Raw genomic sequence first — 26,976 nt, forward strand, 5'->3', positions numbered from 1 at the left:
ACTGCTCTGGTTTCCCTTAAACGGGAGGGTTATGGCCAGACATTCAGCATCAAATAGCTAGTCAGAGTGAATGGCAATGACTCCTACCTGGCTGTTGTCCCAGGACACCTGGGAGAAGATGCCTGGTTTTCCTCTGCTTCTGATGTTCTAAGTTGTGTAGTGATGTCGGCCTGCTAGCTGGTGACATCTCCATTAGCTTGCAAGGAAGGATACTCCACTGACTTTCACTGTACATGTAGCAGCAGTATCAGACGGCACCTCAACTTCAACTCCCTGTGAGTCTCTCTCTAGGGAACGTACTTACCCACCCCTGAGCAGCTCAAAAAAAGTCATCCACCGCTGCAGGAGTGGGGAAGCACCTCTTCATTTACTGCTGGCCTGCTGAGCTAGAAATGCCCAGTACCTAGGCCCCAAGCTGTTCTGCTGTTACGAGGTATGTGAATGTGGCATACAGAAGGGAAAAGTACAACCCTGCTACTACTTCTTAACGGGACCCAGCGTCCACTTGTCACTAACTGAAGTTACTTTTAACCGAGTGCCATACTTTGCAGTGGTGACAGACTTTCATAGCTTTGTTTTAAATAGCATTTGCTCTATCGTTCTGAGCCTTGTGTTAAAGTACCAGTGTGATCCTTACAGAGGAAGGATAGTCTTGGGCCAGAAGTCTGCTCTTCCCCCGAAGCACCGTGTAGTTGCACAGTAAAATCCAGGAAGCTGGAAAGGGAACAGGAACCACTCAACATGCTCGTTCTTCCTTCACCACCCAGCCAAAGGGTAGACGAAGGTCTCTTACCTTTCTGGGGGTAGATGGAGATCACCCCTTCCTTTATCTTCCTTTGAAAGGTTTATATCAATCCTTTATATCAATCAAAACAAACCAGATGCACAGTGACATTGAGAGTTTAATTTGAAAATTCCTACTGTCTAATCTCTGGAATCAGGCATACCCTTATGTAACTTCAACCAAGTGATCAGCTTGTATCACTAACATTTTTAGCAACCCCTTATGCTTTGAAGGCACTGTTGCCAAGTGCAAAGATACTCTACAGGTGTTCATGCTACCACAAGGCAATGCAGGCATGTTTCTCAAGCTATGCAGTTGTCACAGAATTCTGTATGTTAATGAAACTCTGCCTCTTTACCCTTTCCCAATATGGCCAAGCAAAACTAGCAGCAGATACAGGAGGGAAATGCAACTGGAATTTAACTTGCTCAGCCACCAATCCCTGATCTGATGTGCTGAAAGGCAACACCCAGAGCCCAAGGCCATGTCTTCACTCAGCAGAAGATCAACGGCTGCTGTGATTGATCTCCCGGAGTTTGGTTTAGCGAGTCTAGTTAAGACCCACTAAATTGAACTTAGGGCACCCACAGTGGTGACTGGTACTCCTGCCTCTGCGAGGTGTAAGGGAAACCAACAGGAGCATTTGCTTTCATTGGCCTCCCACTGTGGGGATGGTGGGGAAACTCAAGTTACGTCAACTCTAGCTTTGTAATTAACGTAGCTGGAGTTGAGTATCTTGATTTGACCTTCCTCTTTAGTGTAGACTTGGCCCAAGTGAAGGCAACAGCCACCTTCTGCTTTAGTACCCAGTAGTTGAACTGTGATCCTTTAAAATGGCCCTGCTGACTTAAGAGCCAGAGTATTTTAGCTGATTTATGGTATTTTAGCTTTAGTTCAAATTTAGCATAACCCCTTAACATTCCATGGAAGGCACTCTCTCCACGGGTGGCGGATGTTAAGTGAGTAATTATATTGGAAAACCCCCTAAAAAAGGCTGATGCCACATGTTTGCACTGGGAAAAACTCACCTTTGGTGGTAGGCAAGCAAATGATCTTTGACCCAGAGTGGAAGTTCTGCGTGAATTGCAACCCTTATGCCTTTCTATCTGCTCCCAGTTGGCAGACTTGTTTAAATCTTATTTGGAGTAAGTTATATTGATAAACATTAGCAGGTGCCAAGCAGCTGCATTAACTTAAAGGCTAAATCTACCCGTTTATTTTTAAGAAAGCCGTTCCCATGCACTGGATCCAAAGAAGGGTCTTTGTCCAGCAACGCTATTGTTTGACTCAGGTTGCATTTTCAGCCTTCAAAACCCTGTACAGCCGTGATCTCTGTCACACTGAAAACTGACAGGCGCCAACATGGAAAATGTGGCTCATTCTAGTCGTCCTGCACTTGGTCCTGGCATATTCCCACTGGTCCCCTTCAAGCGCAGCCCCAGGTGACATTCAGTTTTGAGCATTTAACCAAACAATTGCCAGTGATGGAAGATGCCGAGTTTGCCAGCTACAAGTCTCGGCTTAGTCACAGAACAGGATCAGCAGGGGGTGGGGAGCACAGGGCACAGACACCGCAGCTGCTCTTGCTTATGTATCTCAACTCGGAGCCAAAGGAGCCACTTCCTCAGGTCCGGTTACACCGCAGCCAAGGGTGGGTCTGGCCTGTGGAGCTGGTACTCGAGCTAGCTCGCTACACTTCCGCCGTAAGGAGGCTGCTACTTCCCGCAGAGGCGACACAAGCAGGCCTGTAAGCTGGTGTTATGTTTTCTATTGAGGGTGGGTGAGCTAGTGTGGGCACAGCTATCGAAGATGCTCTTTGCATCCCCAGCTGCACTGTCACCAGCTGCTTTGAGTAAGGCTGTGCTTGCGGGCACACTGCCTAGCTAAGAGTACAAAGCCTAGGTGCTTCAATCCAGACCCAGAACATGGGGGAGGGCTGTCCAGCCCCGGCTACTGTGGCTTCACTGCTGTTGTGAGGTCACATCTCCAAGCCCTGTGTAGACAGACTCTCTAGGAAAGACGAGCCCCTTCCCTCCATCTGCTCAGGCCTCCACCTGTGAGCTGTGACCGAGGTCAGCCGCCCAGTACCCGTCAGATGCTGCCGTCGTTCATCAGTGCTAGGTTGGATTTAGTGCTCTAGAGCAGCCAGGATCTGGAGTCAGGCCTCAGAGCTATTTAGGTCCCCATGTGCTGTTCAATCGTTCTAGAGATTGACCTTTCCTAGTGATAAGGAAGCTACCCTCTAGGCTTACAGAGATATAGGCCAATGCAGAAAACGCAGTCAGAGAAACAGCCACTATTGACTACACACAGTAGGCAAGAAATTGATTAACATTGAGAGACTGCTCCCAAAAGCGCTTCCTATGGTTTAACTTTTTCTGGATTCTCTCTTGCACCTTCCTTCAGTCTGAACCGGTGACTCATCTCCTCGAGCAGAGCAGAGCAGCAAGACTTCTGAAAGACAGGAAGGGGGCGGGGGAGGAGAAGGCCGGCTGAATGTACACGGCACCTTGGTGGTACCAAGGAATCTGCTGGGCACAGACCTGTGATCCAGGCAATGCAAGAGCTGGTTCGTCTCTGCAGTGGTTCCCTTGCTTGTCAGAGCATTTGTGGGGAACAACTGGTACGTTAGAACAAATGTACCATTGCCAAGGAAACAGGCCAGAAGAAGCAAAGCAAGTGGGTGTACCACTTGCACTAGTTGTACTGCAGCATGACTTAAGCAATTCAGTTGACGTTACCACTGACATACCCTGGCGTCCTCTGTCTATCCACGTTCAATACGTTAAAAGGCTCATGGACATTACTGATACTATAGTCAAACAAAAAAAAAATCTAACCTTTTTTTTTCACCCTTTTCTCCCAGTTGATTCGCTACCCCTCAATCCTATCCTCATGAATCACAGGCTGTGGAAATGTTACAATCATCGTTCCCCGTGAGGACTAAACAGCTCATTCCATAATGGAGAGCTAACTGCAAAGATCCCTGGGAATAAGGCAAGGCTGTTTCTGAAGGGAGAACTACCTGGCAGCTAGAGAGATACTGTCCAGCTGAGACAGCTGCATCCTCGGTGGCTTTAAGAGAGCGAGCGAGCTAAAGATGGCATGGCCATGGTGCAAGCCTCTATGAGCTCCTAGGTCTAGACTCAGCCCCTAGCTAAGCAGGAATTTACATCTCCGCTTGCAGTGCAGACATACACTGCATCAAAGGTTTTCCACCAGCTAGGGGGCTCAATGTTCCTGCTAATCTTTTTCATCCAGGTGCAGATTTTTTCCCATCCATGGGCAGAATAATTTTTTTCTGTGCACTGAGGCATGTGTGAATGTGCACCATCCGCAGAAACAAAAACCTAGCGGTGGGCGTGCTGCTAATCCATTGGGCAGCATTAGAATGTCTCCTGAGCAGCCGCCCAAGCGTCCAGCCTATAGGGAACACGGGTGGGGGTCCCAGACCCCTCACTGACTCACTAGTTACATCAGAAGAGGGGCGGCTGTGCTGGGCGGCGCTAGGCCCTTCGCAGGAGAGCCAGGCAGCGCCCAGGGAAGCACGCGTGTCAGTGCCACTTACCTTCTCCTGCTCAGCAGTGTGTCTGCTCTTGTTCGACAGCTCCACCAAAGCCACAATCACTCCCAGTGCGAGGCCGACCGCGAGAACCAAGAAGAGGCCACCTATGGCCTGGGGTTTCAGAGGACTCCACGGGTCCGGGCCCTTCCGAAAACAGGTGGTCTCCCACCACTTATTGCGTAGGTAGTCCAGGTCACCCGATTCACCCAGTTTCAGGACCGCAACGGAGAGTGTATTGGCCCACGCTGAGCCTGGAGGGTAGCCGAGAGACATGAACTGGAGCATTATACAACACACACACACGCACAGCTCAATGGTAGCGGCGGAGGGCCCACCCATAAATACACAATGGCAGTGTCTAGACTGGCATGATTTTCCGGAAATGCATTTAACTGAAAAGTTTTCCGTTAAAAGCATTTTCAGAAAAGAGCGTCTAGATTGGCACGGATTCTTTTCCACAAAAGCACTTTTTCCTGGAAAAGCATCCGTGCCAATCTAGATGCGCTTTTCCGCAAAAAAGCCCCGATTGCCATTTTTCGCGATCAGGGCTTTTTTGCAGAAAACAAATCTGAGCTGTCTACACTGGCACTTTTGCGCAAAAGTTTTGCTCAAAATGACTTTTGCCTGAACAGGAGCAGCATAGTATTTCCGCAAGAAGCACCGATTTCTTACAGTAGGAAGTCAGTGCTTTTGTGGAAATTCAAGAGGCCAGTGTAGACAGCTGGCAAGTTTTTCCAGAAAAGCGGCTGATTTTCCAGAAAAACTGGCCAGTTTAGACACAGCCAATATGCGGGCGGTTGGCTGCTATGCACCCCCCTGAGGTCTGGCTGCAGCCCAAAGGCACCGTGAGGGTACATCTAGACTGGCTTTCACTTTCGAAAGACGATATGCCATTTGCATCACTTCTTCTGATTGCTTTTTCGAAAGTGTTTTATTTTTTTCGAAAAAGCAAGCAGTTTAGATGCGGATCTTTTGGAGAAAAAAAAACTTTTTTTGAAAGAACCTGTAAACCTCAATTTTTGAGGAAAAAGGTTCTTTTCAAAAAAGGTTTTTTTTTTTCAAAAGAATCGCGTCTAAACTGCTTTCACTTTTGAAAAAAAACATTTTTGAAAAAGCGATCAGACAAAGATATGCGCATTAGCGCTGAATTTGCATATCTTCTTTCGAAAATGAAAGCACATCTAGCTGTACCCTGAGTGTGGAATTTCTGAAGCGCTGGGCGAGGAAAATGGGGTAGGCATGAAAGATAACGGTACATTTTTGCCTCGTTAAACCAGTCGTCTCACAAAACAGCGCAGCTTAAGGATGGGTGCTGCTGAACAGCTATGCTAGCCTCATGCCAGTTTGCATAAAAATAATGGAAAAGAGCCAAGAAAGGGCAATGGAAAAAGGATGAGCAACCAGCCCTTGAAGAGAAGGGAACACTCATCAAAGACTTCCCATGAGGCGGTAGCGACCTTTTAATTTTCCTTTTTTAGGGCTCCAAATTATGTTGTCTGCGCTTCTGACGTTGGGGCTACAGAAAAAAAAATCACCCAATTGCTGATTGTCAGAGGATGTGTTAGCCTCTAAAGTGTGGGGCGGGGAACCTTTTTTGGGTTGGGGGCTGCTGTCCCACAGAAAAACCAGTTGGGGGGGGCCACCCAAAAGTGAGAAGCAAAAAAAAAAGTCGCTGACATGGCCCCCAACTGAGAGGCAGAAAGACACTCCACATTCCCCATGCACATCAGAGCTGGGGGGGCCCAGGCTAGTAGATTTTTGGGGAGCCCCCAGGCTCTGAGGTGGGGTAAAAAATTGGGGGATCTGGCCCTGGGCTGGCCAGGCCATGTGTTTTCCACCCCTTACTGAAGAGTCTGTACCAGAGAGCAACGCGTTGTGAGGCCAGAGTCAACAGTAGGGTTAATATGTTGGATTTCGACGCTGTTCCAGATCACAGAGCTGCCCTAGAGTCGTAAGGTACCAGACAGGCTGGTTGCACTTTTCAGACCTGGCCCATTGGCATTGTCCTACGTGCCTTGGCAGAAGGGCCCTGAGGCGGCTCTGGAAACGCGGGGTCCTTAGCGCTGTGGCACGGCTGCAAGGAAAGGGAGGGGTGGAAACGAAGCGGCCGACGCTGTCTTACCCTTAGCGGTGGCGATGCCAAATCCCCTGGCTCCAACGACCTCGGGGGCCCTGATCAAATTGCAGTGCTGGGCCGCGGCCAGGTCCTGGGAGATGGATTCCCCGATGAAGGCGTAGTTCGACTCCAGCACCCGCTGAACTGCCTCGTGGTAGTTTTTCACCAAAACGTAGTCTCTCCTCTTGTCCATGTACTCGTAGATCATCCGGTGGGTGGGATTCCGGGAGTTCTGCAGCCCACAAGTCACGTGTCAGCCCTCCCAGCGAGCAAGGGCGCCGCGGTACAAAATCCACAGGCGCCTGCTGAACCCCCCTGAGAGCTGCCCAGGTACCTCCTTTGGCTGGCAAGCGCCCCCGTCTCTCGGGAAAGCAGAGCGGTTTCAGATCAAGGGTAAAGCGTTCCAGCCGGGGCAGGGACACACACAGCCGACGGAGTTGGGGGCAAAGGGGGCAGTTGCCCTAAGGGCCGACCATCCAAAGGTGCTCCAGTCTGCCACCACTGCTGTGACAGAAGCGGCAGCAGCTGGAGCCCCCACCCCTTTAAATCGCTGCCGGAACGGGCAATGTTGAAGGCTGGCTGCTCCCAACCCTGCCCCTTCTGCCTGAAGCCCCACCCCTTCTGCCGGTGGCTCCGCCCCTTCTGGGAACATGGAGCCACCCCACCACTTTGGTCAGGGGCCCGGCAAGTCTGTCGACCTCCCTAACCTATCCAGGGTGTTCACTAGCTCAGCCAAAGGAGCTCCTGAAAACGCGGCTCGCATCGGCCTTGCTGAGCCCAAGCCCCTCTCCCGGGCTCTTAGGGACTCCGCTAGCGGGTCAGCACCTTGAAGAACTGGAAGGTGGAGGAACTTTCCACAGTCCCAAACTCGAGCTCTCTCTGCTTCACGAGGTCTTCGAACGTCTGGATGGCGAGCGGCTCGTCCCCAGCGCGCAGCAAGCCGGTGAAGTTGGCAATGTAGGCCGCCAGCAGAGAGATGGTGAACACCCACCAGATGGCTGCGATTATTCGCCCGGAGAGGGCTTTGGGATGAGGCGCTGCACCTGTGGAGAGCCAAGGCAGCCGCGCCGTTAGGCGCTCAACGCGCAGAAGGGCCCAGGGCAGCGCCTACGTTTGCACGGGTATTCCAAGGGCCGCGGGTCGCGCGACAACGAGCGCGTCTCTGGTCAGCGACGCAAGACGCCGGCCCACCGGAGCACACGAGCCCTGCAACGCGACGCTGCGTCAGCCAGACTCTCGCCCGCGGTGGGGAATCTGTGCCGATCACCAACCGCAAAGGGGAATTTGCCACCCGCGGAGCACGCACACGGGTGTTTGTACCGGAACGTCCCTCACAGGAAGCCAGACTTCCCCCGCTCGGGCACTTACGAGGAGAGATTCCTAAGATGCTGGCCGTCGACAGAGCCCTGTGGATGGCAGGTCCCATGGGCAGCGTTAGCTGCTGGATTCCCTGCTTAGACGGCATGCTCAATAAAACGCAGCTAGGCAGGGCACTCTAGAGCCTTTCCACCCCGAGGGACGTGGGCTGAAATGGTCCGGTCGGCTCCCCGACAGCCGGTGGGCGAGCTGGTCTCTCCCCGAGGCCCAGTGGGGTCCTACCTTGCAAGGTCAGAGCACCTGCTCCAAACCAGAGGCTGTTCAGAAAGGTGAAGCGGTTCTCCTCACTCGTGGGCTCCTTCCATTCACAGGGGCTCAGTCTAGGGAAAGCAACTCCGTGTCACGACGTCAGCGGGGCTGGGGTTTTGCTGTGCCCCGATTCAGAGGGAGCGCGTTCCTGCGGGGAGCACCGGGGACGCTGCCTCTGAGGAGACCAGCGGATGCTGCCCTCCCGCTGGGGCGTGACAGAGCTAGGAAGCCTGGGGACGCGCCTCGTTCTCCCCACCTGCCCACGATGGCAGCCAGCTGGAAGGAACAACCGCGGGGACGCGACGTCGGGCCCTTCGCGGGAAGAGGGGCGGCACTGAAGGGAAAGGGCTGATACAAAGCGACGGGAGGGGCCCCAGCACATGGAGCACAGTCAGCCCTGGTGAGGGGGTGTCACCCAGAGGGGGAGGGGGAATGTGGGGGCCACCATTTACAATTACACTTTTGGTGGCTGCGTAGGGTGGCGGAGCATCTCCGGGGCGCTACCACAAGACCCCTCTGCCTGGGGACTGGGGGGGCAGGGAGCGGGCTGTGCACGGACGCTGGCAGATGTGCGTTGACCCCAGGGGGTGTAGCTCTCCAGCCCAGGCTACACAGCCTCAAGGAAGAGCGACTTCCATGCGGCAAGTTCCAAGTGAGGGAGGCAGGAGGAGGAACAACCCGAGGCCTCTGGCGCCGGAGAGGCCTCGCTCGCGGCAGGTAGGACGGGCCGTACGCATCCTCAACTCGACTGCAGCGGGGAGCCCAGCCCCCGCCCCATGCACACGGCGCTGCCCTCGCCGGCGGGTGGCTGGGTCTGCGACTCCGTGGCTCCCGCAGCGAACCCCCAGCGCACGGGATGCAAAGCAGCTGCTGCGCTTCTCGCCTGAGGCTGCACCGGGGCTCCATGGCAGCCGGCTTGCAGGTGGGGACTGAAGTCCTTCCTTTCCCCCGACATGCCCGGATACTGCTGCTCAGCGGGGGACGGGAGGGGAGAGAATTTCACCCACAGAAGCACCCGGAGATGCAACGCAGCAGGAGTTGAGCCTTAGATACAACTACGGCCAGATTTTAGGAGAGAAATTAATGGAGATGAAGGTGAAACTATGGGGCTAAAATGATGTTTAAATCAGCAACGGGAGACTCAAGCTAGTGAGTGGGCCTCCTTCGTCTCCGTGGGCTGCAAGATTGACATCACCAAGACAGTCTCCCGGGACAGGGTAGTTTTGCTCGCTGTGCTTGCGAGCCTAGAATTAGCAGGGCGTGCTGACTGAACCTGCGCTTTCATTGGTCTCGCAGTCAACGTGCTGTGCAATTCACACACCCCTCGCGTCACGTGAGGGACGTTACGTCGGTTCCACAGGCGACCGTGTGCCTGCTGAAGATCTCAGTGGGTACACGCAGTGCGCTCTGCAGTCTAACGCTTATTTAAAGTATCAAGCGTTAAGCTTGAATAAGGTTTATACCACCGAGCCCACAGCGAAGCCTCCGGGAGCCGGCTGAGTGTAGCCGGCACCATTAACCGACAGGCAGCGTATCGGGTACACCGTTAGGCGGTTGCACTCCAACATCCCTGCTTCACACGCCCGTTGCTTTCAGTGCGTGTCACTAGCAACACCGGCAGGAAAAAAATCTACGTGGAAGGAAACCATCGGAACCAGGCAACTTCGAGCCCGGGCAGTAGTAAATACAATGTCTCGCGGGCCGCACGTAGACCCCGATGGGCGGCAGGTTGCCCAGCCCTGGTTTGAATGGCCCACGCAAAGCGCCTGACCGTGTTAGAGACGTGCTGCACTGTGCCTAGCGAGAGGGGAAGAGACTCTGATGTTGCCGTGGTCTCTGGCATTCTATGAGCCTCCAAGGGAGGTGCTAGGGGCTGCGCTGTAGCCGAGCGAGCGGCTCTGAGGGGTGCAGGGGCTGTGGCTAGCCTGCTCGGGGGCTGGGGAAAACAGAGGGCCCCGAGAAGGCCACACACACTGTACAGCACCCCGGATGCCTCTTTACCTGGCCGCAAGGAACAGGCAGAGGCAGGTCAGCAGGTAAGCCACCAGCAGGCCGGCCCAGGTCTCCTTGCTGAAGGGAGCGAGGAAGCCGAAGAACGAGGTGTCCTGGGAGGCGGCGTCTCTCCTGAACAGGATCCCGATCCCCGTGGACAGGAACGGCGTGGTGAAGGAAACCACCTCCTCCCTCGCCGACGTGATGGTCAAGGGGGCCACTGCGAGGTCTGCTTCCTGCAGGGCAAGCCGGGGCGCCTCAGCAACGCGGGGGGCGGGCCGCGAGCTGGAGGCTTCTCCGTTCCCAGGGCCGCAGGAGAAAGCACGTCGTGGTGCCTCGTCGCAGCCTCCTGTTTGCCATTCTGGCCACCTCCCCCGCCGTGGAGACCCCGTCGACCACCCCCATTTCGGGAGGAGCCAGGAGAGGCGCTTACTTGCCTCGTGCCACCAGGTGGCAGCAAAGGACAGGACAAGGTGCCCATTCCAACGAGTCGGTAAGCAGTTGACTTCAGGCTGGTCTACACTGCTACTTCCCTGCGCTGTAACTTTCTCGCTCAGGGGTGTAAACCCCCACACCACACCCCCCGAGTGCAGCAAGTGACAGCGCTCCAAAGCGCTGGTGTAAACAGGATCCCAGCGCTGGTGCCATGACCACCCTGCCGCAGCTGCGCTTTTAATCTAGCAGTGTAGACAAAACCATAGCTGGGTTCGCCAAGGGGCCTGTTTTCTCTCTCCCACCCACAGATGTACCTGCAAGGGCACAAACTTGGGCTGGCCCTTAATTTCTGGAACCAGCCCTGCCACGTATCCAGACAGACCCATGGACATTGCAAGACGGGATGTGTGCAGCAAACACACCCTTGGGGAGCCGCTGCTGTGTTCAAGAGTTTTTAAAAGTTACCCAGGTGGGTCCTAGCAAATCAGAGAGACAAGGTGGGTGGGGTCAGAGCTTTTACTGGGCAGATTTCTGTTGGTGAAGAAGACAAGCTCTGGAGCTAATTTGGTCATTCTGTGGGCCGTGAAAGCTTGTCTCCCTCACCAACAGAAGCTGGTCCAATAAAACCTGTTACCTCACCGATCTTGCATCTTTGAATGTTGGCAAGTGCACTCAACCCAGCCTCTAAGGGGTTTTCATCAGTTTCCTTCTGACTCCGCAATCCCCACTAACAAAGACTCCGTCTCGGGTGCATTTCAGCCAGCACTTTGGCTTTCAGACTGTTTCCTTTATCTTGAGCATCCTAAAGCGAGTGGAACATTGCAGCTTCATGGGGATTACCGAGAGGCACTGGACTGCAACCTAGAGGCAGCACACCCTGTGGGTCGGAGCACCACCCAGCGAGCCAGGCAGTCCTCTTTCTATTCCCAGAGTCCTCAATGGCCTCAGTTTTCCTATCTGTCAAATGGGGATAATGCTACAGCTGGCCAAGTGCTGTGTGAAAAGGAGATGCGCCTGGCACTCTGATTGTTGGTATGGAGGTGAAGTGGGCAGTGGAGCTGCTCTCTCCTGTTCTCAGGGAAACCAGAATCCCTTGCAGGGGCAGCACGGGTCTGTCACAGCCAGCAACCCCCCCTGCACAAGGTGCTGTTCAAAGAGCCACTGCCATAGTTGTTTCCACCTGGGGACGTCCCAAGGAAACTCACCTGTCTGACGATCTCGCCGACCATCCCGGTCCAGTTCCCATCGGCGGAGACAGCCCCATAGCGGCCGTCTTTCACTTGCGTCACCTTGTAGTTGAAGTGCAGCATCTTGGCGAGCGCGTCCAGCAGATCCAGGCAGTACCCCTCCAGCTCTGTGCCTCTCGCCATCGCGTAGGGGTCTTGCTGCACCAGAGGGGGGAGGTTTGAAACCGGCCTGTTCCACCATCCCCCACCAGTGAGATCCCGCCCCGTTTCGGCACCCTCCGCCCGCCTCTGCCTGGCAAAGGGCTGTGCCCCACATTGGCAGATGCAAAGTCTGTTGCTAGAACACGGGATTTAGCTGTGGGGCATCCCACCCCCCGCCCCCGAGGCTCCCCCACGCCCCTTCTGGCTGGTAAGAGCCATTAGCCATCACTCATTCCTCCAAGGGAAATGCTGAGTTCGTAACCAGCCCCTGTATTCTCACAGCTGGGCAGCCTTATTTTTGACCCCTAAGGGTTGTATTGGCTTGTCACATGGGCTATGTCTACACTGCAGGCTTTCTGCGCAAGAAGCTTTTGTCGGAAGAGATCTTCCACAAATACTTCTTGTGCAAGAGCGCGTCCACGCTGCAAAAGCGCACGGAAAAAGCGATGGGCTTTTGCGAACAAGAGCGTCCAGACTGCATGGACACTCTCGCAAGGAGCAGTGATTGCTAAGGACGGAGAGGCCACCTGTGCCCTCTTCTTGCGCAAAAAACCCCTCTTCCCCCTCCACACACGCCTTTTTGCGAAAGAGCTCTTGCACAAAAAGGCTTCTCCCTCATCGGGTGAGGATTACCGATGGCGCAAAAATCCCTCCGATCTTTCGATTTACTTGTGCAAAAATGTGCTTGCAGGGTGGACGCACCTCGAGTTTTTGCGGAAAAACTCTGTAGTGTAGACATAGCCATGGTCTGTTTCTTGCTTTTGATCCTCCTGGCAGGGCTGACCGACACGTCTGGGCCTGGCTACCGACTTCCGCGGCGGGGCACGAGCCATTTGCGCCGTGCTCAGCGGGCGTCAGCCACGTGTGGCTGGGAGAAGGCCCGGCTCTCCCCAGGGAACGTGTGTGAAAGAATCACCCTCCCCCCCCCCCCCCGCTGATCCTTCGGTCCTTGAAGCCGCCAGTCACCTGTGCTAGCTGGTCCCTGAGTGCACTGTAGACAGGGAGGGGAGTCTGAACTCAAGACAGACCAAGCCCTGTGCGGGCCTAGGGTGGGGCGAAGGCCTAGCAGCACCGTGGCCTTACCAGGATCGTTGTGACCGTCAGCATCTGAGCGTCCGTTCCCCCTTGTCCTTCTGCATCGCCGCCCTGCAGGGCAAAGCGTTCGGGGTGAGCCACTGGAGCTCCACCTGAACCGCGGGGATTTCCAATGTGTATTGGACCTCGGGGCCTGGGTCCCGGGCAAGACCCCCACGGTGCAAGGCAAACCCGGAACACAAACGGTCCCTCTCCCTGGGCCTCACCAGCTGACAGGTGCCACGGAATTAACACGTCGGCTTTCAAGCTGCGGGATGCTCCAATTCCACCTTCCAGCCAGGCATCGAGCGCCGGGATTCAGTCACCTTCCTCACTGCAGTGAGTGAATCCCCCTTCGCTCGCTGTAACGGGGCAGCACGGGGTAGTGGATAGAGCCCTAGAATGGACTTCGCAGACCTGCACGCTATTCTCAGTGCTGCCACTGGCCTAGCAGGTGACCGTGGGCCACTCCGTGCCTCAGTTTCCCCACCTGTAAAGTGAAGCTCGCGATACTGCCCTCCTTCCTAAAGGGCTTTGAGATCTACCAATAAAAAGGCAGCATCACAGCCAGACACTGATCAACACGGGCCTGCAACGGGCTTGATACATACCCTCTCCTTCCAAAGATGGCAGTTTAATAGCATTAGCCCCTTGTGACAGATGGGGAAACTGAGGCACACAGTGGTGCCAAAGCCATTGGGCACTAAGCTGCTCCTTTCGAGGTGCTCGGCGTGGAGACGGAAGGAAGCCAGCTCCTGGCTGTGCTCTGCACCAGGACTTGGGGGGCGAATGCATTCCACAGGCATGTGTGACACGGCTCTGATAAAGGCAGATCCACACTGGGGCAGGCGGGTCCTGAGCGCCTGGTGGCATCAGAGCACCACCTGGCCTAGGGTTTGCAGCCAGGCACTTGCCGCATGGTTTTGCGGGAGCTCCGAAGGCCACGTCCTCCCATCTGCAGCCTCCCTGAAGTCGGAGCACCGGGGGCCCACATTTCATGTGTGGCCTGCACTCAGTGTCTACACTCACCAGGCTGGATTCCCAGCGGGTGCAAGCCAGTACAAACCCACTGCGGTCAGCGTAGCCACAGAGCTTTTCCCTCGCAGCAGAGCGCTCCCAGTGACAGGTCTCCCCCTTGTCTCCGTCGTCTGTCACTCGCTCCCCAACGGCAATTCACAAATCACTCCCGTGCATCTTGTGTTGCCAACATGTTTTACCCAAACAAAAATCACTTTCAATGTTGTCTCGCTTCTTAGAATACATGCCACATACACGGGCTTTCAAAACCGATCAATTTCCGTGGCTCACAAAACAGCTGGAAGCCAATTAAGGCCTCATTAGAGCGCATTTCCAGGAGGCACAGAACAGCAGGGAGCATTAGCTAAGCGGGAGGCATGGAATGCACAGAACGGGAAACGGTTTCTCGACGTTCATAAACCTCGCCTGGCCACCCTGTCAAAGTTTTCGGGCCAGAGCCAGACCTCTGCTAAAGCTTTTCTGAGCTCTGCCTGGAAACAGCTCAGAGTCTATAAGACTTGTTTGTGTCTCCTACTTTGCTGCCAAAAGAAAACCTAAGAGCTGCTATTTTTGCAGGAGGGCCAACAGGAAAAGGGGGCTCATCTCCCAGAGTGCTGAGCACCCCTGGAACGGAAAACGCTGGGCACCTCCCAAGATCACTTCCTGAGTTGGGTGTCATCCGTCAGCAGCTATGTCTACACTAGGAAACTATTTAGAAATAACTAAAATCGATGTAATAACTCCCAAAACAAAATCAAAATAGCATGTCCTCACTATAGGGAGGCCTTGAAATGAGTCCGAGACAGGCTCCATTAATGTGGACACGCGTCCTTGACTTAGAGCCCTAGGAAGCACTGGGGAATAAATAGTATGAATGCTCTGGGGCGTAGTTATTTTGAAATAGCTGCACCGGAGCGTCCACACTGCCACTATTTCAAAATCCCTATTCTGGAATTGGCGTTATTCCTCGAGGAAAGCAGGAGTACAGATTTCTGAGAGAGGCCTGTTATTTCAAAATAACGGGATCGGTAGTGTGGATGCTCTGCTTATTCATTTGACCTAAGGGGGGTTATTTTGAACTAGAGCCCTAGTGTAGACCAGGGCTAAGACCCGGGCAGGCCATGCTGACCCTGCCAGAGACAAGCGCTGTCAGACAAGCTGCAGTCTTTTCGGGGCCATTTAAAGAACACAGAACGAGAGGAAGGGACAAAAACTTGCCCATCGGGAAGTCACATGACCAGGGGAGGAAGTAAGCAATCCTGCAAGAAGTTAAAAGCCGGCACGGTGTTTTAATCAGCAACCCAGTGAATGGATCGATGTCTGTTCGCCGGCCTCCCTCTCAGAAGCAGAGTGGTGTAGTGGATAGAACACCTGCTCGGGAATTTAGGGCACATCTCTACTGCCAAAAAGGCCCCCCGGCAACGGACACGAGCGGGCAGGGCTCATGTTACAAGGCTAAAAATAGCAGAGCAGACATTTCTGCTGAAGTGGGTGCGAGGGCAAAACCCCCTCCCCTTGCTGGGCTGTGTAGCCGCCTCCAGCCAGAGTGGGAGCGTCCACACTGCTACGTTTAGCCCCCGAGCGCCAGCCCCCCCAGACGCAGACTCAGTGCCGCAAGGGGTTGTTTTGTGGGGTGTTGCTGTAACCTAGGAGAGCTGGGTCCTGCTCCCCGGCTCAGACCTACTGAGTGACCTGGGGTTAGTCACTTCCCCCTCCCTTTGTGTGTACAGCACCATGCACTGGAATCCTGCGCTGGGCATGGGCCTCCAGACACCACCTAATATCAATATGAGATAGGGTGTGTCTACCCGGCTGCCGGAGCTGAGTAGATCCAGCCGTGCTAGTTTGAATGTAGCCAGCAGGACTCAAACAGGAGAGAAGACATGGTGGTGGGAACGGGAGGGAGTATGTACCCCTGGTTCCAGGCACGCTCATGCAAACCTGAAGGGGGTCCCAAGGAGGATGGGGAGAGGCTGTTCTCAGTGGTGACGGATGGCAGAACAAGGAGAATGGTCTCAAGTTGCAGCGGGGGAGGTCTAGGTTGGATATTAGGAAAAGCCATTTCCCTAGGAGGGTGGGGAAGCGCTGGGATGGGTTCCCTAGGGAGGGGGTGGAATCTCCATCCCTGGAGGTTTTTAAGTCCCAGCTAGACAAAGCCCTGGCTGGGTGATTGAGTTGGGGTTGGTCCTGCTTTGGGCAGGGGGCTGGACTCGATGACTCCTGAGGTTTCTTCCAGCCCTAGGATTGTATGAAACCGTCATGTCTTCATGGCCGGGCTGAGCCTCGTTGGCTAGATCACAGCTCGGATGGGGATGCCCATCGGCACTGCTATCAGACCTGCAGCCTATTTCTGAGCAGGCTTGGTAGGATTAGATTTAATTAACAAATGTCCTTTAATTGCCTATTTCTTCCCTCATGCAAAAGCCTGAGGCACTGGCTCCCCTTCTCCCTGAATTATTGTGAATTGTCATTACTGGCAGTAAAAACGCGACCGGCGGGCTAAGAACAAGGGTTTTGTGCCTGTCTGGCTAAGAATGCTGCGTTCTATTTTGCTAAAACCACAGACTAGCAAGAGTGTGTTATGATCATCGGTGAGTTTATTTGTGAAGTGCCACTTCTACCGTCCTGAAATAATAATAGCTGAAGGTGGGTTTTTCCTTCAGGCTTAGCTGGCTTATTTTGATAAGGCAAACAAATAAAATCCATTTAAAAACACAGAGAGAAAAACAAATGTCATTAACCATGAACATTCATTACAAAAATGCATCCTTCCTGATCACATTTTCTGCACTGAACCCAGCATCCCCCTTTGGAGCGAAATAGGCCTTTTTGCATTAACATTCCCCTCTGCATAGTAACAAACGCCGACGTACCTTACTGACAGTGTTTCCAGTCTCGATTGCGCCTGCAAATACAAACGAGATAGTTTGGTGAGGGATATGCTGCAGGTTGAACCTCCCTAATCTGGCACTCTCTGGTCTGGCAACATCCACAGTCCAGCATGATTTCAGTTAGTCGCATGTCCATTTAGCCTGGGGGAGGCCAAGTTTCCCAAAGTCCCATAAAGTTTGTTTACAGCCCCCCTTCCCCATCCTGGCGTGCAGTGTTCTGGGCTGTTATTTTGCTCTAATTTGCCCCAAAATGTTTTCTCAGAGCCCAGCAAGCAGTGGAAGGGTTGGTAACGCCGCTAGACAATATTGACCTCCCGTAGTCCAGCAAATGCTCTGGTTCAGCACCCGCCAGGACTAGAAAGGTTCAAGCTGCACTAGGACGCTGCTTTTACAAGGCCATGATCATGTGTCATCGGGGGCATTTGATCCAGGGAATGACTCCCTGTGACTTGTGGGGACTTGGGGCGGTTTCAGGCTCAGAGTTTGGCTCGATGACACCTGCTGGGTTTATTCTGTTCATCCCACTGTTGGTGAGCAGCAAATACCCACCAATGCAGGGGCCACACGTATCCATCCCAGCTGCGCCGGGTACAGAAGACCCTAAATGTTCGCTCCAGGAAAGGTTGCCCAGGGATGTCACTAGCATCCTCACCGGGATCCCTGAAGCTGATTCATGGAGACACGTCCCTGGGCATTTTTGAATCATCTTCCCTATGACAAGTCTGCAAGGCGGGGGGGGGGGTTATTGTCAAAAAATCACATCAGAGCGAGACTCCCAGTGAAACAGGGTTGTGGCAGCAGACAGCACCTGGCCATGCAGCCGCTGGGACCCCACCACGTCCTGTTTCCGTCCCCTGGGAGAGCCCCTTGGCCCAGGCGTGGCACACGGGGCCCTCTTTGGAAAGTGAGTGAAATGAAGACAGGACCCCTGTGGTGACTGAGCAGAGAACAGACTCAGCCGGAGCTGCCGCCTCGCTGTGCCACCTTCCAGAGCACACAGAATGAAATGCCAGTTACTGCTGCAGGAGTTTTGAACAGTAGGGGACAGCATGGCCTAGTAGGCAGGGCACCAGACTTGACAGACCTGGGTTCACTTCTGGGTAATGCCTCTGGCCTGCAGGTTGATACTGGGCAAGTTGTTTCTGCTCCCTGTGCCTCAGTTTCCCCATCTGTGAAATGGAGCTAACAACCAGTGTTCCCTGTAAGCTGAGTGCTTGTGCAGCTGCTCAGGGGGGATTCCAATGCTGCCCAGCTGATTAGCAGAGAGCCCACAGCTAGGTGTTGTTTCTACTGGTGGTGCACATGCCTTGGTGCACATACATTTATTCCGCACCTGGATGGAAAGGGAACACTGATAACGACCCTGCCCTCCTTTGTGAAGAGCTTTGAGAAGCCAGGTGCACATTGTGGTTAGATCAGCACTTCTGGGTTCTACCCCCAGCTTGACCACGTGACCCTCAGCCTCTGCATAATTCCCACTAATCCCGATCACCTCTCTCCCCAGGGCTGCGGGGGCTACGTGGCAGTGCCTGGAGGTGCTGGACGAAAAGTCCAGCGCGTTGTTTACTCGCTGCCCAGAATCACTTTTCCACGGGAAAACGCAAGGCTGAGGCGAGAGACCCCGACCTGCCAGGCTGCGGAGAAAAACCCAGAGCAGAAGAATCCAGGGCACTTTCCAATGGAAGCAGCTGGGCTCTTTCATTTAACAAAGGTTCAGCAATTTTGCCTCTTCTGTTCTTAGGCTGAACTCTAGCTTGTTGTAGAACAAACCCGGCTTTCTCCGTCGCTGCCGCAGGGCTCCGGGGAGCTGGAACCGCCTCAAAGCAGCTCTCTTGTTCCAGAAGTGAGAGCCAGCGCGAGCCTTTGGGCTCCTTTGTGAAGTTTCTGGGAACTCGTGGAAGAAAACAAGCGTCCGAGGTGAAGTATTCAGCTCCCCTGCAGTGGCGCTGCATGGGGGCATCCAAAGCTTCATTGCGGGAGCGTATCCAGGTCTCATCGTGTGATAGGACCGTAAATAACAGAGGGGGACAGCACTTGCTCAAAGGCAGCGACATTGGCACCCAACTCCATGGTCTGCCCTTCGTGAGATGCCAAGGACGCAGCGTAAAATAGAGGGTTAGAGGAAAACAGAGACAAACAGGTGATACGAGCCACCTGGACGTACAGCGACCGCTGCTGGGGAAGGCTGAAGTGAGCAGGGGTGTGGAACCTATGCCTCACGGTCTGGATCCAGCCCCCAGCTAACTCTTACCTGGCCTGTGGTGAGGCTGTGCCCTGGGATAAGTCTCTAAGGGTACGTCTAGACTACCGGGTTTTGTCGACAGAAGTTTTGTCGACAGTATCTGTCGACAAAACTTCTGTCGACAAAGAGTGTCCAGACACATTGAGTTCTGTCGACAAAGCAAGCTGCTTTGTCGACAGACCCCTGTAGTCTAGACGCAACCCTACAGGCAATAACACCTTCTGTCGACAGAACTCTGTCGACAGAAGGCGTTATGCCTCGTAAAATGAGGTATACCAGCGTCGACAAAACTGCTGAGTTCTGTCGACGTTATGGCGACAGAACTCAGCGGTAGTGTAGACGCTGGTATAGTTTTGTCGACAAAAGTCCACTTTTGTCGACAAAACTCAGTAGTCTAGACACACCCTATGTCTGAGGCCACATCTTCACTATGTGGAAGATTGACACTGCCATGATCGATCTCCTGGAGTTTGATTTAGCCGGTCTAGTAAAGACCCACTAAATTGAACTCAGAGGGCACCTCCATCAGTGCCAGTATTCCTGCTCCTGGAGAGGAGTAAGGGAAGCTGACGGGAGGATTTGGTCCCATCGACCTCCCGCTGTGGAGCCTGTGTGGGAACTCTAACTACTTAATTAACATAGCTGGGGTTGAGTATCTTAATTCGACCTTCCACTGTCGTGTACACCTGGCCTTAGTGACTTGGGCGGGAGCCCCAAAGTTGAGTGAAGTGGCTTTTTTTTGGGGGGGGGGAGAGGGCGTCTCAGTTGGGAGCCAACTCAGTGAGGTTTCCGGTTTGTTGGGTTTATTTGCTTCTCACTTGTGTGTGGTGCCCGACTGATTTTTCTCTTGGTCACTGGCCCCAGACCAAAAAAAGGTCCCCTCTTGACGTAGGCGCTTGATCCATGCCCCTTCAACGGCAACTAGCTCTGCTCACAGGCCCAACCACCACAGCCATTTCCCGCACCTCAGACCAGGGCGCGAGGCCTGGAATGAAACGCGGGTTCGGATTTCACAGGCCACCGAAGAGGGGAGACTCCTGGGCCTGAGCCCATGTTGAGGTTGTGGAGGAGAGGTGAGAAAAGCTTCCCCTGCCCCCACGGTCCCCTGGAATTCGAGCCTCTCAAAGGGGCAAGAAGGCACCTCAGGTCCCTCAGCAACAGACCTGAGAAGAGCAAGTCTCATCTTCTCAGGCCTTCCCCCGGCTGGCTGACGTGCCTTGATCAGAGCTGGGGGCTTGACCCCAATGTCCCACCCCCTCCCTGCTGGAATGAGTGTGTTACTGAAGAGAAGACTTGGAAGCCCCCGGGACAGGGCTGGGCACTAGGCAGCCCACAGGCCAGATGCAGGTTGCCAAGGTTATCCCCGGGAAGCCCATTGGTCACTTCATTTATCTGCATGTCTGCAGGTGCGGCTGCTAGCAGCTCCCATTGGCCACAGCTCACTGCTCCCAGCCAATGGGAGCTGCGGAAAGCAGCGCAAACTGGGACCCTGCTTCCAGCAGCTCCCATTGGCCATGAACGGTGACCCATGGCCAATGGGAGCTGCAAGTAGCCAGACCCACAGAGACGCAGGTAAATAAAGACCCATCAGCCCACTAAGCCTTCACTCTGGTGAACCACACCCGGCCACTTATTCCCACCTCCGACCTAGAAGTGGAAGGAACCTGAGCCGCTGGGCTGGGCCATCAGCTCCCCTGGCTCCCAGGGCGGAGGAGAACAAACGGACCCTTGGTGCTGAGGGGCAAACCTACCAGTTCCTCGCAGTGCCAAGCTGCTGCCAAGCTCTCCAGGCTGCCTCTGGATAGCACCGGGGAAGGCAGCATCAATTATCGGCCCAGGGCTCTTCTCAAACACCCGCCTACCGCCCCTCAGGCAAACTGCATGCTGGGGAGGCCAGGCAGAGCAGCCGCTTGCAGTCTAACCCTTCCCTTCCCCCTGGCTCGACAATACCAGGGGCCCGGGGCAGGCCAAAGTGGGGACTGGTGGGCCACAGGAGGCGTTAGCCACAGACACCGCTCTGAGGAAATGTGGCAAAACCCAGCCTCCCTCTCCAGCCAGAGTTTGTGTCCTGGCCCCTGCCACCACCCTACAATGGAAACAGGGCCAGGGACTTGGCCGCGTGTCTCCTAGCCTGGCGGGTTTCAAACTTTTTTTCTCATGACCCAGTGGAAGAAAATGGTTGATGCCGCGACCCAACATCATGTGACTGGAGGGCAGGCTCCAGGGTGGGGGATAGCTCAGTGGTTTGCACATTGGCCTGCTAAATCCAGGGTTGTGAGTTCAATTCTTGCAGAAGCCATTTAAGGATTTGGGGCAAAAATTTGTCAGGGATGGTACTTGGTCCTGCTGTGAAGGCAGGGGACAGTTCTAGGACACAGGCAATCTCCATTATTAAATTCTAGGAGGGGGCTCTGGCTTGGGGGAGGGTTGGTGCAGAAGCAGCCAGCAGCAGGTTTCCAGACAGTGGGCGTGCGGCGCTAGTGCTGGGGGCAGGGGCAGTGCGGGGAGCCCTACGTAGCAGCCCGACCTGCTGCTGACCACTTCTGGGGCCCAGCGCAGTCTGTGGTGCCAGGACAGGCAGGGAGCTGCCTTAGCCCCCCACTGCTCCTCTGATCCCCTGGCAGCACCGAGACCCAGGGCCCGTCATTCCCCCACGCAGTGCTGGGCCACAACCTAGTTTGAAAGCTGCTGTCCTACCTGACGACAACTTGGCTGCACCTCTAGCCACGCTAAACCCTTGCACACACCAGAATACGCCACACAAGGGTGAGTCCCATGCGCTACCATCAAGGAGGCAGCTGCGCAGGTCACCTCATCCCAGAGTAGGACGGGAACGTGTCTAGACCAGGGATGGGCAATCATTTTTGCAAGGGGGGGGGGCGGCACTTAATGAATTTTGCTACATGATCACCGGCCAGCTCCACCCCCGGAAGGGGCGGAGTCTGGGGTGGAAGGGGCGGGGCTACGGACTAGCCTCCCGCTAGCGTCGTCTGGGGCCGGAGGCTTTGAAGTAAAAACACAGCAAAGGGCTCGCAAGCTTCTGGCCCCGCTTCCACTGTATTGCCTAGCACCCGCCTGGGGTTGTGGCAGCTATTTAAAGGGCAAATGGCTCCAGCCCCTGCTGGGGTAGCGCCTCAACCAGGAGCCAGGAGCCATTTGAATAGGATTCTGCTGCCTGAGCCGCCACCTGGAAATCCAGTGGCACGGGCAGCGGGATATAAATAGAAAGTGGCCAGAGACGGTCCATGGGCCAGATCCAAGTGTTAGAGGGGCCGGATACGGCCCCTGGGCCGCATCTTGCCCAGCCCTGATCTAGATGGTCCCTAGCACTTTGGGGGAAGACTTTTCTCTCACCTGCCAGGCGTGATTCCCCCAGCAGCAGCTGGCCCAGGGACACATAGAACGCCAAGCGAAAAGCTTCCATCATCAGGGCGGAAGCAGCTGGTGCCCAGAGGGATCCCTGCTGGAGACAAAAGGCAGGTAGGTCAAGTCAGTTTCACAGTTCAGTCCAGCTGGGTAAGTGCCACAGTGTCCCGGAGGCTCTGTGTTTTTAAACAGCCCCCATTCAAAGGAGAGGTCTCCAGATGACAGTGCAGTGACTCCTGGGCCCCAGACATAACCAATACGCCCGTCTAGGCCAGTGTTCCCTATATGCTGAGCACTTGGGCATCCAACCAGGAGAGATTCAAATGTCACCCCGTTGATCAGGAGAGCACACACCGCCGGCAGCATGTGTTCTCTGGGTGGTGCACATCCGCACATGCCTTGATGCACATAAAATTTATTCTGCACATGGATGGAAAACAGTAGCAGGAACATTGGTCGAGGCCCCTGAGCAAGGGGTCGCGACTCCCCAGTGCATGTCACTGTAGCGAAAGAACAGTGCCATAAGCAGGGCTTTCTCCAGCTGGGGTCCCTGCACCAGAGGGCGAGGGAAAATGGGAGGGTCTCCAGCTCCTCCTGCATCGTAATTAGCATGCCAGGGGCAGAAGGGAGGTGGTAGCAGATGTGCATGGTAATGAGGCACTAACGGGGAAGCTATGCGTCATTAGCCGGCGAAGATAGGAGGGTGAAGGCAGAGCAACCGGACACAGGCCAAGCACCTTGCTGCTCTATGCTGCAGCCTGAGTTGCAATTAGGGCAGGATAGAAAAAAAGGGAGGGAAGGGGAGGGGAGGGGAGGGGAGGGGAGGGGTGTTTTCCTGGCAAGAAGTAGCACGATAACCAGGGCTCGCTCCATGCAAAACTTTTCGGAAGTTTGTCACCAACCTGCTTGGAAGTGGAACATTTTCATTCTGCCCCAAGCCAGCTAGAAACCATTGTGCATTTCGGATCCCCTTTGCCCCTGTCTGATTCTAGACCTCCTCTTCCTTCGTCAGGGGAAAAAGGAAGAGTGGAGGGGAGGGGGCGGGAAACACGCAAACATTTTTATTTTGCGGCCACGCACAAGGGCCCTATTGCATCGGCAATTGTACCTCACACCAAAGGTGGCTTTTTTTAACCAGGAGTTTTCTTGCATTTGCGTAGCCGCATGTCATGGGAAATAAGAAAAGCGTTGCTGAAAAGCGTGCAGCCCGCTGTGGCCGCCAGGTGCTGGATTAGGCCAGGTCACACACTCGCCGTTGCGGCCTGCTCTCTCTATGCCTTCTAATGCCGGAGCACGAAGCCACCTTTCGCAGAGCGCTGCCACGCCCGGAGAGCAGGCCAGGAAATGGTGTGGGCAGAACTAGCTGGTTCAGAGATCCCGGCAGGCGCCGGCCCTCGGGTCTCCTGCCATAAGAAAAGGGGGCAGAGCAGCTGGGTAAGGCCGAGCTTTTCAGAAGCAATTTGGCAGACTGGATGCTCGGTTTGGTGCCGCTCTGCAGTCAGACAGCGGTAGGAGTCAGGCTGCTTCGTGTCGCCTCCCGTGGGCCCTTGGCAGCCCAGCGCCCACAAGGACTAGCCACGTAAAAATCCTCACAAGCTTTTCCAAGGCCCGGCCCACACCTTTGAGCTCCCCAGGCAAAGCTTGGTAGTACCAGCAGCCTTGGGGGGGAGGAGGGGGGAGCTCCCCAACCATTGCATCCCCTCTTGCTGGAAGGGGAAGCAGATTTCTCTTTCCCTGACACAGCCCAAGCCTCCTCTTTGGGGAGAAAAATTGTTTTTTCTCAATAGCTGAATCACTCTCAATCCCCCCCCCCAATCTCCCTGGCTGAGTGACCTTTGCCTGCGCAGCCTCCCAGAACAGCACCTGGCCTTTGGTGCCGCAGCAGCTCCTATCCTCCGCTCAACGCTTTAGCCTGGGGAAGGGACGCGCCTCAGCTCTGCCTGGCTCTGAAAGCTCCAGCCTTCAACTGGACAAACCGGCAGCAGCTGCTCATGTTTAAACCCGGGACTCAGCACTGGGCAGGTCTAGACAGGGGGCTTGATCCAGGGAGGTGTTCAGTGGCTGCAGTGCCCGTTAACGGAGGCACTTAGCGCCACTTGGGATCCGGTCCAGAGACTTTCAGCTTGACAGCCAGGTGTCTTGGTTCTGGGCAGACTCACACAGCTCCTGGCAGCTGGGGCTTGGGGGGAGACCAGAGGGGGAAGGGATCCAGGGATAAAACAACAAACCCAGTCCTCCCATGCAACCCACCGTCTACCTGGGGAACTCCTTGCCAGAGGATGTGGTGAAGACTAGGACTTAAGCAGGGTTCAAAAAAGAGCCAGATAAATTCATGGAGGACAGGTCCATCACTGGTGCCCCTAGTCTCTGTTTGCCAGAAGCTGGGACAGAGGATTCCCTGTTCTGTCCCCCCCTCCGGGCACCTGGCAGTGGCGACCGTGGGAGGACAGGACTCTGGGCTGGATGGACCTTTGGTCTGGCCCCGTCTGGCCGCTCTTCTGCGCATATTTTCTCCCAGGATCGCTCCCCCAGGGGCCCCTTCTGCGCCTGTGCGACCCCCTCTTTTAAAGTTCAGGGCATTTCTTACGCCTCCCTCGCGGTGCTAGTGATGCTCTCCCCACGCGGGGCCCAGCCCCCCCCCCCCCGCCTGGACAGCGACTCGCTTGTTACCCCCCCCCCCCCAGGCTCTCGCCCTCCCTCCGAAGAGACCGGGAGCGGGGACCCCAAAGCCTCGCAAAGCCGCCGCTGGGGAGCTCACGGTGCAGCGAGACGGCAAAGGGGGGGGGGGGGGGGGCCCGATCCCTGGAACCTCGCGGCAGGTGGAGCCGGATTAGCAGCCGAGCAGCCCTCGAGGGTCTGCCCCGGGGGGCCGGTGCCAAGGGCCGCGGGGCGCTGCGCGGGGCCAGGCTCGCAACACGCCCCGTGGCGAGTCCTTGCACCGTCCCCGCTGCCCCCCCCCGGCCCTTCCCACCCCCCCGCGGCGCTTCCCACTCACCGCGATCCCCTTCGCCCGGCCGCTCGCAGGCACCGACCGCGGGGCTGGCTCGCCCCGGCCCCTAGATAAAGGGTCGGACGCCGGAGGAGGAGCCAGGGCGCAGCAGGGACAGGGCTGGCCTTGGTTCGGGGGCCCTGGCCTGGCCGGGGGAGGGGGGCTCGCCCCACGCAGCGGCCGAGGGCTCAGCCCACGGGGGGCTCTATTCGGGCACGTCCCCGCTTTGTGCCTCAGTTTGCCCACCTGCTGTTGGCTGGCCGGCTTCGCCAGGCCCATTCGTTTTCCTGGGGGGGTTGTGCCACCCCCCGCCCAATGGGGCTCTGTGGGGAGGAGGCCGGATTGCCACAGAAACCGTCAGCGGCGGCTCCGGCTCATCTCCGCTCCGAGAGGCGCAGGAGCCGCAGGCGAGGGGCCGGCGCCGAGGTGAAGCTCAGTCGGTGGGCTGGACCGTGCGACCGGTCGTTATTCACCTCAGGGCCCAGACGCCTCCATAGGGTCGCCAGATGTTTCAACAAAAATACCAGACACACTGGACATGACCTCACCCTCTGCAGTGCATCTGAGTTAGAAAATACCCGACAGTTCTGTTTTCTCATTTCCGTTTTCTCAATTTGTTTCTCCGAACAGAAAGCTCAAATACTGGACTGTCCAGTTCAAAAGCGGACACCTGGCAGCCCTACCTCCCCGCGGCGTCAGGACCCGGTCCTGCCAGTGCAAACACACAGACACCTGCAGGGCTGCCAGCACTAAGCCAGGCCGTGGGGCCTACAAAGAAAGGGAAGGGAGACGCCCGAACCAGACCTCTCAGGATAAACCCCCCTCGCTGCCGTCACGCACCAGGACACCGGCTCCCACAGACGCTCATGGCTCTGCCAGACGGACCAGGGCCTGCTCCGAGCAGCGACCGCTGGGAAATTCCGTGTCCATGCAAGGGAAAAGCTGACTTGCCTCGGCTGTGGCAGATTCACAGCCCACATTTCAGCCCCGAAAAACATGCCCAGAGGCCAAGGTGACAGCCACCTAGCAAGGGCTGCTTTGTTTGTCAGGCTGCAGGGAGACCCTCGTTCTAGCTGAAGCCTTGGTCCCAAGGGGAAGGTGGGTGTGGTATGGACCCCATCCTGTCGCCTTGGGAAGGCCGCAAAGAACTCAGACCCGGCATGCAGCGGAGGAAACCTGGGCTGCGGGGCTGGCCCTAGGGAAAATACCACCTTGGGCGAACTTGTGTTTTGGTGCCCCTGACCCCTGAGGGCATAGCGCCACCCCTTTCCCCTGGCACCTATGGGCTTCCCAGCCCCTGCACCCCCGTCCTGTGCCCCTAACCCCTGCACAGAGCCCCCTTCACCCCAACCCCTGCACTTTCCTCCCACCTGTGCCCCCAAGCCCAGCGCTGTGCTTCCCCCATGCCCTGCCACACTGCTCCTAGTCCAGGACCTCCCTTTGCCCAGCAACACCCATGCCCACCCTCGGCTACGGTGCCCTGGGCAGCTT

At 55.7% G+C, this 26,976-nt stretch overlaps 1 protein-coding gene across 2 annotated transcripts; it reads right to left on the reverse strand.

The window, feature by feature from the left end:
• Positions 1-884: 884 nt before the first annotated feature.
• LOC102453597 (putative glutamate receptor) lies at positions 885-25,611 on the reverse strand. Of its 2 annotated transcripts, none has more exons than XM_075906667.2 (11): positions 25,492-25,611; positions 22,485-22,593; positions 16,871-16,902; positions 12,990-13,052; positions 11,724-11,903; positions 10,093-10,319; positions 8,065-8,162; positions 7,291-7,508; positions 6,472-6,697; positions 4,353-4,600; positions 885-3,238 (listed from the first exon to the last, which is right to left on the reverse strand). In XM_075906667.2, exons 2-11 carry the CDS (start codon positions 22,555-22,557, stop codon positions 3,146-3,148), a joined length of 1,458 nt encoding a protein of 485 aa, XP_075762782.2. In that variant the 5' UTR covers positions 22,558-22,593; positions 25,492-25,611; the 3' UTR covers positions 885-3,145. The 2 variants fall into 2 exon arrangements, with proteins under 2 accessions (XP_075762782.2, XP_075762783.2); XM_075906668.2 differs by having other exon boundaries at positions 22,485-22,590; positions 25,492-25,610.
• Positions 25,612-26,976: the final 1,365 nt, after the last annotated feature.

This window comes from Pelodiscus sinensis, chromosome 24 (assembly GCF_052426305.1).
Source record: "Pelodiscus sinensis isolate ZL-2025 chromosome 24, ASM5242630v1, whole genome shotgun sequence".
NCBI lineage: Eukaryota > Metazoa > Chordata > Testudines > Trionychidae > Pelodiscus > Pelodiscus sinensis.

Excerpts from the sequence above, each read along its gene's own strand:
- LOC102453597 (XM_075906667.2), bottom strand. The coding sequence starts at position 22,557 with ATGATGGAAGCTTTTCGCTTGGCGTTCTATGTGTCCCTGGGCCAGCTG. Across the intron at positions 16,903-22,484 it reads GGGGGAATCACGCCTGGCAG|GCGCAATCGAGACTGGAAAC; the intron begins GTGAGAGAAAAG and ends TTGTATTTGCAG. Across the intron at positions 8,163-10,092 it reads TGCCTGTTCCTTGCGGCCAG|ACTGAGCCCCTGTGAATGGA; the intron begins GTAAAGAGGCAT and ends TGCTTTCCCTAG.